The 10,352-nt window shown below is 40.8% G+C and overlaps 1 protein-coding gene across 1 annotated transcript in view; it reads left to right on the top strand.

Annotated features, from left to right (window-relative positions):
- The first annotated feature begins 306 nt into the window (after positions 1 to 306).
- The window catches only part of glis1b (GLIS family zinc finger 1b), a 71,494-nt gene continuing 61,448 nt past the window's right edge, over positions 307 to 10,352 (top strand). Inside the window, exon 1 of the mRNA XM_079349550.1 lies at positions 307 to 683. Within this exon, the coding sequence (XP_079205676.1) occupies positions 404 to 683 (280 nt within the window). The 5' untranslated portion in view covers positions 307 to 403. The remainder of the gene's footprint in view (positions 684 to 10,352) is intronic.

Raw genomic sequence — 10,352 nt, 5'->3', positions numbered from 1 at the left:
GAGAGAGAGAGAGAGAGAGAGAGAGAGAGAGAGAGAGAGAGAGAGAGAGAGAGAGAGTAGCATGGGATGCTGATGACTGATCCTCACAGGGAGGATGCTTTCTATCTGGGTTGCAGGTTTTTTAAACCTCTAGTTTGATAAAAAAAATGCTGATGATAGGCACAATAAGTCTTTTCCTTCTCCTTATTGGCTGATTGGATAAGGTAGGTGTTACCACTTCTCTTTTTTTGTTATCGGGTTGTCTTATGAGATTTTTTTTTCCTGTTGTGTCACATTAATACACGTGCGTTTGTTGTGTGTTCACGCGCGGATGCTCGCAGATTTGTTTGACTGTTGTACTTTTCGTGTGCGCAGGTAATGTGAGCAGCGCGTGCCACACACTGCATGGGAAGCCGAGTCATCAATGCAGGACTCCTCAGCGCTGTTCGGGATGGTGAGCCACTGTCAGACCCCAACTTTCACAGACTTCCCCGGCTTGTCTCTCTCCATGTACGGCAGCAAGGCGGACGTTTGCACGCGCCGTGCAGGGAGCGCTGGTTTTGGAGCACAGATTTGCCGGAGCCCTCCTGACACTGCGGCTCACATGAACTGCGCAAGCCCGAAGAGACTCAACTCAGCCGAGGAAAAAGCGCATGTGTCCAGCAAAGCTTCGCGCTCGTGCGTCTCGCTCCCACCCGTGCAAGGTAAGCCCCGTATAGGTCCCGTTGAAGCACGAGCAGTAATCTAACATTAACACACAATCAGTACTGAAGTGATTTTTTTTAAGACTGTTGGAATTGGATTTGCATCCAGCTTATTAGTGATTATTGCTGTAATTTAACTAACTTGAACATCAATACAATATTAAGTCAAACAGCAGCTGTGTCATTCTCAAGTTTGGCCAACAAGCAGTTGGAGACAATTTAGGATTTACATTATCCATCGTTTCAAATAATGCTGATTCCTCTTGGCTGCACATGAGCAGAACTTTAGTGCAGCTGTACGAAGTATTTCGATTGAGAGCCGTGCTTGCAATTGGCCTACTGATTAAACCCAGATCTCTCTCGGATTTAATGCCAACTCATAAATTACACCAGAATCAAAGTCTCTGTTAAGGCCACGTGAAGTGATGAACAGTTTGTGTAATATCTGCCAAGCAAGTGTGCATTTCCTATGGATGGTAATCAGGCATGGCAGCATTTACATCACAGGATAAGTAGTGTGATTTTTGCTCATTTACATACTTGGCTTTAAACATAAATTAATCAAATAATTATTTACTCCTCACTTTTCCCCAATTACAAATTTACATAAATCTCCATTGGTGCAAAAAACCCATTTCAGATAGACTTATCAGAAAAGGACAACACTTTAAAATAATTACACACATGAAATAAATACAGTCATAGAGATATCATCCAGGCTGGAAACTGGGCTTTGGGTCTGAGTGGAAGCCTCCGCCATCCTGTTTAGATGGACTTGTTGTGAGAGGGACGGATGTAATTACAGCCCCATCCTAAATTATGATTAGACGGAACAGACTTTTATATTAGCAATCATCCTTCCAGCAAGAAGAGGCTCAACAGTTTTGATTGTTGTTTCTTCTTGCTAAACACAAACCATATGTCGGCTGAACACGTCTCAGCATTTTACGAGTTCTCTCAGAGCACAGTATTGCCCTCAGCACTCCATCCCGACATCCCGAAGCAGAATGAATCGTCTCATTGTCTTTGCAATGCTTTTGAACTCACTTCCCGTAAATTGTGGGAATACAAGATGTGTTATGTGTTTGTGGATTATTTTGTGCAGATTGACATTGATGCAGACACATTCATATCTGTTTTTTTCCGAATCTGGGGCAGTTGTGGGATTTTTAATTATTTCAATATTTTGTGGTTTTTATGAATCAAAATAGTTTTCAGCCTCCTTTTGGAGTGCAACAAACGACTTAAAAAAAACCCAGTGATTTAACAAGACAGAATTTATTTTCGCACATACTTAAAATAATGTCAAAGCAATGAGATGTTTAAACAGTTCAACTGATGCTGCTATAAAAATATTCAGTGGGTCAGACATTGGTGCTGTTTTATCGTCTCTTTTGGTGAGCTTGGAGTATGAAAGTAGGCTCAGTACTCATCAGTCTTTTGTATCATGCCTCATTTCAGGCTGATCGGATTACCTACTCCCATTTGGGGACAGAGCCAGGGTTTAAACTGCATTCTCTATCATACCTTAAGATCTATTCTTAAATAAATCTTCGAACAGTCACAGACTGTAATATTCATCCTCATGGAAGTGAGACAGCAATGGAAGATCTTACCTAACACGGGAGATTTGTGACCTTTCACATGTAGCCGGTGAGAGCAAACTATGAACGATTACTCAGTGATTAAATACAGAAAAATCTCTGTGGTTTCATCTAATCCCCCATGTAGGATTTTATTTTTTCAGTAAGGAAGATAAAGTATCTGGTAGTGCACTCTGACACACTTGCTTTCAATACTATTTACCCTGCTGGTTTTATGAAATGCAAATCTACGCTGCATTGAGCTGTTGACCACATCAGCCAGTGTGTTATTAAAGTGAATGAGATGGAAACGTTTATTTTTAAAGTTCCATTCATGCGCTAAGTCATTTGAAGTCTTTTACAGAGTTTAAATCAGAACATTAAGAACATCATTTAGCTTAGAATGACTTTAAAAAAGAAAGAAAGAAACATAACATTTGGTTAAAGATAGATAGAGAGAGAGAGAGGTTGAATGAATGTGAGTTATAAAGCTGAATTAAAAACCAACCTCTTTAAGGATTGGTGGCCACATAATGAAGCACATAATTACAGAGACGTATGTCAGACCTGGTGTAAAGGTTGGGGAACAGTTTGTTGCTTTTCAAATGTGGACCGCCGGGCGATCATCCTGTCTGACTACAAGTCCTCTGTGCTATAAATATTGGTGCCCAGCAGCAAAAAAAATATTGTGCTTGCTCAGAAAACGCTTGACCCCCCTCTTGAAAAAGAATATCAGGTTTGAATGAAGTGTGTACTCTAGCATCATTTGATACCTAACTAAAGTTTCTCCTGGCCGGGACGAAGCTGCTCCGTATGTGGACTTGTTTAAGGAAAATTTTAGGTAGAGTCGCGTGCTCCAGTCCCGAGCTTGTTCTCTCAGATAAAAGTAGAGCTCTGTCTGTCAACCCTGACTTTTGGATTCAATCATTGTCAGAAGTTTTACTTTTCTAATTCTTTGTGGTTCTGTTAAATCAGCGCTCATCATGCAGACTGGTTCACTATAAACCTTCACATACAGTGTGCAGAATACACACCTGTCTGCACGCACACCGAACTGAGAGCATCCATAACTAGTGCAAACAGGAGCCGTGCACACGCACACAGCTGAACGCATTCACTAGCACATAAGTGCATCACGCTGAAATACTCAAACACGTAATTATACACACTTTTTGTGTCGACTTGGCATTGGCACAGATGGCGAATTTCTTCACAGTGACTTAGTTTCCTGTGTTTTCCCTCAGTAGCATTTGTAGACGTCAGGCTGCGGCGATAATCTGACTGTTATGAGAAACAACTGAATATTACAGCTCCACTTTGAGCCTCAGCTGTGTCCAGCACTTAACGACAGAGCCCAGTAGCTTGTGCATTCTTTTGGTTGAGTTTACACAAAGAAAAGCTTGAAGTGCTTTTTGTGAATTCCACTTTTACTAATTAAAGTATGAATTACCCCCCAGGGTCAAATAAAGTTTTTTTGAATTGAATTGGACCATGGCATTTGGAGGATTTGCTATGTCGTTGAAAGAGGAAAAGGCAGTTTTCGTGCCTCTTCTCTGTTGGACAGCAGAAATGCGACACAGGAGACATCTTTATTACTTGAAAGTGATATTTTCTCTCCATTCAGTTTCTGACCGAGACGACTAATTGTTTTTTGTAACTTTCAACAAAACACAATGATAATGAAATTAACAAGAAAAAAGTATTTATGACACCATTTATGTCCCCATGCTCTGTCTGGAGACTTTAGTCGGAGTAAATCTTTCGAACTGTGTCACAGAAGTTGTGTGTACTGCTTTAGTGCTGGGCAAATGTTAGCTTCAGCTGTGTCGAGGAGTTTTGAATTTCTTTTTTTTTTTAAATTTGCCTTTATATGCAAAGTTATTACAATGAATTCATTGTGGATTTCAGTTATTATTTCCAGTTTTGCAAGCCAGTTCTTTGATTGAATTTTGTGTCCTTTCGCTGACTAAGGAGGTTTTGACAGTCTTTGACAAAGATGGACGAGTTAGTTAAACGTCGTTTAAATACTTGTAACCTAAGAAGCTAGAAGATCCTAAATATAGTCAAATGTTTAGTGTAGACTGATTTATCCCAAGGGAGAATGACTTTTCTCTCTGTATGGATTAAGACACTCTGGGCAAAATGAGAAGAGAGTTATGGTCTTATGGTAAGCCAAGCAGTGATTCAGTATCAGTTATTCAGCATGGTGTCATATTCTGGTTTGGCAATCTCTCTGTGAAATGGAAGTTTTGAAGTCCAGAATTTGATAAGACGAGGAAAAGTCTTTTGTCATCAACATCTCCCAGAAGATATTTGATAAAGAGAGTGTGAAGTGCTGACCTTAATAATGTCATTTTTAAAGAGTTTGAGCTTCACTACAAAGCGACCTGCAAGCCAAAACAAAACCTTATTGCTTCTCTCTGAAGAATATAACAATACAATAAGTCCTTTCTTATATGCAGGAAAACCAGATTTCTTTTCCTTCCTGGATTGAGCCACTGAATCCTTTCCGCCTCTAAGTTTCTCTTCTCTGTGAAAAAGAGCTAAATACTAAATTTAAGCACTGAATACCTTTAAATTTATGAAGCAGCAATGTTGTAAAAGATTGATCAACCCTCAGAGGAAGATTTCACGATCTCTGTTGCTAAAAGAGATTGAACCTTCTTTTTTTTTTACTGAACCAATGCTTCTCTGAGCTTTAACTCTGAGGTTTACCCAGAACTTTCTCGTAGCTGATTGAGAAAGTTGAAACCTTTTTTTAAAGCATTTATTTTCGGGTATTTTTTTTATTTATTTATTTATTTTTACAAGAATCAAGAGAGAAACAGCCTAACATCCGCTCTCTCTGCTATTGTGCCCCTAAACCATGTGGAACGAAACATGCTTGGCTGTTTATGTATCAAAGTTGTGCAGTGATAGTAACATTCTTTCACAACTTTTCTCACCACTCAGTACATTCCCCATGAGTCTCAGCCCACGTTTTTGCATCTTGCATGAGCTCAGCAGTGAGTTATGGGCAAATGCGAGGGTGCTGCCTGGGAAGGGTGTTACAGGGTGTAATGTTTGCAGCATGTTCCATTGATTCATAAAGCGAAGCCCTGGTGATGATTCCCAAAGCGGTATTCCCGTAAAACCTCTGTCTGGCCAAGTAGCTGACGAGGGAATGCTGGGTAATGGAATGAGAGTGCATCCTGACTCACAGCCACTAGAGAGGGAGAGTGAGAGAAAAAGCCTTGGTCTGCCATCTGTTCGGCTGAATCACCTTCATCAAACCTGGCCAGAAATTCACATGACGTGGGTGGAAAGGAGGAGATAAGCGGCAGAGGAAGAGATGAGTGTTGCATCAACTTGACTGAGGTCGGATTCAAAGAGTGGGAAGAGCTATGGGAGGTTGTGGCTGTGTGTTTGATCTGAAGTTGCAAAATTAAGTCAAGCCTGCATGAACCCACAAAAAAACGCTTTGTCGCATATAATGCATTAATTTAATACTACGGCTTCACCGCTGTCTTTTTCTCTCTTCACGGTCATTGTCAGTCAGGTCAGATGTTCGCATTCTTTTGTGACCAGTGTGGTATGACTTCGGCATCTCACTGTAACCAAGACTTTTATTCTGCCAAAGACTCTAAGCAGTCACTGAGCAGACATATGATCCTGTTGAGTAAGTGTTGAAATATCAATGGAATTCAAGAGGAAACATGTTCCCAGCAGAAATTTAATCAAGAGAAATCTGCTTAGTTGGCTCAGATATGTTGTCATAAAAATTTATTTTTAGCACAGTGCGCCTCAAGAAGTGCTCCAAAGGTTTCAAACACTCCATTTCTGCTGATTAGGAGAATAAGCTGCCAGGTCTTGTGTATTAACTGAGATCTACTTTACCTTTCAACTATAGTCAACATATACAGTATAAAAGCCTCATCTAAACCGTATTCTCTTTGTGTGGACAGACATGCCACAGTTGACCACACGTCTATACACTCTTTATTACTCATGCATTTTCAGACAGCAGCGACTTCTCTCGCAGACCTCTCCGTGTATGACTTAGCACACGGGTGGGTTTTTGATTTACATCTCGGCTGTGCCACTTGCTGTTCTTGGCTCGACTCTGCTGTGTTTCATCAAAGAAAAATCCGCTTCACTCTGACTGTGGTAGTGAAGACGGCCGTCTGCCGCTGTGCTGCCTCTGCCAGAGCGGGGCAGAGTGAGCCGGCTGGGCCAGCTGTCAGCTGGAGAGCGAGAGCGGGGGACAAGAGGGATAGAGAGGTGGCTATTAGTATCAGGGCTAAATAAGCTGCAAGACAAATATTGAGTGTGAAAGGGCAGTTCTGGACATCTTAGTCAATTAAGGGGATTGCATATTTTTGAGTATGTTATGACTAAAACAGCTGTTTATTCTTTTTTAGCTGTAACTAAGTTGTGTGTAACGTTCTTCAAGTGTTATAGTTAATTAGTAGGGATTAGATCCCTTTTTTTAAAAACAGCAACAGTTTGTGTCTGAAATAGCGTCTTTCTTTTCTTTTTTTTTCTTTTTTTTTTTTTTTTACAAGGCTGTGTATGTTGGTGATTAATCAGCGAGCCAATCAAACATCAGCTTCAACCGAGTGGGTCAAAAACAAATGTGCAAACATTATGCAACCAAGGCTGTTTTAATGCCTTCATTAGAGCAGAGGAGAAAGCAGCCAAAAAAGCCTGAGTTTTATCCTCTCTCTTGTTCTCTCCCCAGCTCTGCCAGGAAGCTGCCATGGGGCAGTGCCCAGTCAGCTCACTGCACCATTGGCTGGCGCTACCCCAGAGGACTATGAAAGACATTATAAAGTCTAATAGTGCAAGTTTATGTACTTTATTAGTGCTCGTTAATAGAAGCCCGGCATTCTGGAAGAATTACTTATTCTCTAGTCATGTGCATTGCAATCCAGGCCCTGCACTGCATTAACTTGCTTAGCAGGACTAATAAGTGCACAAAGGAGTGATGGAATAAAGGTTGCTTGAAGAAAAAAGCACTCTTACTTGTCCGTGAAAGATTTGGCAACATCAATCACAAAACCTGAGCGTGACAACCAGCACGTCTGCAGATTAAGACTCAGAAGTTTATACAGTCTGGGCATTCTGTCTTGGCCGATAAACATCTGTATGCATTATTGTCCCGGATAGAAAGCCAAGTTTTATAACACATAGTATTTTTGAATCATTCTCCCAGTGATGTATTTGAAAGCATGGCCAAGCAAACCTTACACTTACAATTTATTATAGCTTATGTATTGCTTGAATGTCCCACGAGTGCAAAGAGATATAATCTGGTCCATCCTATGTCAGCACACAGGCAGCATTGTAGCACAGGTAGACGTGCGTTTTGTGAAAATGTTTCAAAAATATCTGGACAGCACAGAGCTGCACGAAGAGAGGAAGTGGAGGATTTGGGGAAAGTTAGGCTGTTGCTCTGTTCAGGTTAATGCCTGCAAGTCCAAGTTGCAGGGAGCTGGGAGCTTGGCCAGGCTGACTCTGGATGTTAATAAAGTTTAGAGGCTCACTGCCAGCACTGTGATCTGTAATGCTTAGGGTTATTTTTACAGACTTTTTACAGACAATTATATTTGAAAGGGCTGGCTGTTTGTCAGAGGGCTAATATCAGGGCAAGGAGATAGAAAATGTGATAAGAAGATGCAATTTCCCATGATGTGACGCTGCAGAGTGAGTTTCAGTGCTTCATTGTGTGGGAATGTCTTCTAAATAAGACACCTCCCCCCCTCCTCACGAAGTACTAAAAATAATCATGCTTTCTACTTTAAAATGAAATATTTCCCTCTGTCATTATAACATCACTCCCAAAACCCTGTTCATGTCCAACTCCAACTCCAGACAAATGAAGGTTTGTCACACACTCTGACACAACTTCTAATAGGATAGGGCGCATTGTTCACTATGTTTATAATCCATTTCCACAACTTATCCAAGCGTTGCCCACTCCTTCTGTCCATCAGATGTCATAGAGTATGTTCTCTGACAAAGTGCCGCCCAACAAAAAGAAGAAGAAAATGACACCAATTTTTGTGGCTGCTGGACTGACGTTGCTGCCTATCAGATATGTCTTCTTGGCTTCACCCTCTGGAGCTGAAAATAACACACAGATGAGCTGGTAGCTCTGTCCAAAAGTTTCCACTGGAAACAATAGAAACATCTGTTATCTGCTTGCTCTAGTTGTTATCTGTCTGCTTTACCTTCAATATATCCAAATGCCTTCATAGACAACTGTGTAGTTTTCAATTTCCTGACAATTGTTCAGTTTTCTTTGTTTTACTGTTTCTAGTTTTAGATGTAGGAACCGTTTTCTCCATTTGAACTGGGCGGTGCAATAATTGTGCTAAATGGATCCATATTACACTGAGTAACAGCCTCAGTATGCACTCTTCATTAACATGCTCAACATTCCCCCTAAGACCCAGAAGTCGGCTTCTTTAATACCCCGCTTAACACAAACATCATGTGGGACTCTTTGGATCTCTGGCAGTTGGCAGTTTTATAAGTGAGAGGATTTGACAGTGTGTGATTATGTGTTTGTGTGCATGAGGGGGATTGTGCTAAAGCTTTAGTCAAAGCAGAGGATATATTATGGACACACTCATGACTTCGCTGTGATGGTATCAGTCCTGAAGGTTATCAGCCCTGCGTCACTGTTGCATCAAAACCCTCAAAAGGTCGCAGGAAACTCAGAATCCGTGCGTCGCAGAGATGCACCTCCTCTCTCCCCAGTGTTTCTCGCACATAAACCTCCTAGGCGGACTGCACAGCTGTACCATTTTGTCATTTTTCTTTTTTTTAATATCCGTGTGTGATTGCTATCTAAGATAAGATTGTATAACGATAAAGCAGAAACTGCCTTCCCTCACATCTTATGTGTCTCATCTTAAATATATTTCAAAAACTGTTATTTTAATCATGTTAAGCAGCTGATTAATGCCCATGTTTTTCTGCAGTTTCCTCAGTATGCCTGGTCATTATTTAAGCCTCTTGACTCGAGGCTCACCTGTCGTGATAAAGGGACGAGAAGAGAAACAGGAGTTGTGTAGTTTTGGCCACCTTAAGAAACAAACCAACAGGCAGAGAGAAACAGAGGGAGACGATGATGTCCACGAGGTCAGGACACGGTCATTATTATCAACATAAAAAGTGTTATTCAGGGGTAATGAGTCTGTGTCAGTTATTCTGGGGCAGCTCGTAGTGATCTAAGCAGGACAGCAGCACTCTTGTTGTGAGGCTGCAAAGCTTTGTCCACACCCCTGTAGTCAATTTAATTCAAAATAAGGTAAGGTAAATTTGTCACTGCATCATCATGTATCACATATTTGATCTCACTCTGGATTATACTAAAGATGTGCCTTGTTTCTTGACATTTTTAAAAGTGCATAAAGAGCCTATGGTAACTCATGTCATAGAAAAACATATAAACAATTCATTTGCTACTTCAATACAGCTAGAGAAAGTAAGAGGGGCTCGAGTATTACAAAATCACCAGAACTGTTAAAGCCCATGTGTTTACATTTATTCAAGAGAATTCAAAAAAGGCAACCAAGGATACTCGACTGGATCATGATTGTACGGTGTAGGAAGGCACAAACTGTTTCGTGCGTGAAAATCTCCCGTAAAATCATAACCGTATCATACCACGTCAAAATCAACCATAAGTGTTACACAAGAAACAAAACCTTTTTTTTTTCTTCTTGAGACTGATTCAATCTCCCCCAGGACCCACTCAGAATAGCACACGTGGGTCCCGGGACTCACTACATAAAAAAAAAACCAACAACCTATCATTGTCACTGCCTCAAAGCGTGAAAGTTGATTTAAAGCCTTTTAAAAGTTGATAACATATGCACACACTTAGCCAGCTAATTAGAGCTGGGATCCAGCAAACAAAAAAAGAGCTGTGTTGCAACACTGGTTGACCAATTGTAGCATGACTCCAAAATGACACCCACAACTTTGTTTTTGAAACTTGTAAGTTTCACTACTTGGCAAATAAAGTGCTAGGCCAGTGATACTTTTCAACAGCAATCGAAGATATGCTGGCGTCATTTAAGCCTCAGAGACTACG

Source organism: Symphodus melops, assembly GCF_947650265.1.
Source record: "Symphodus melops genome assembly, chromosome: 8".
Lineage (NCBI taxonomy): Eukaryota > Metazoa > Chordata > Actinopteri > Labriformes > Labridae > Symphodus > Symphodus melops.
This window is presented reverse-complemented; position numbering and strand designations above follow the sequence as displayed.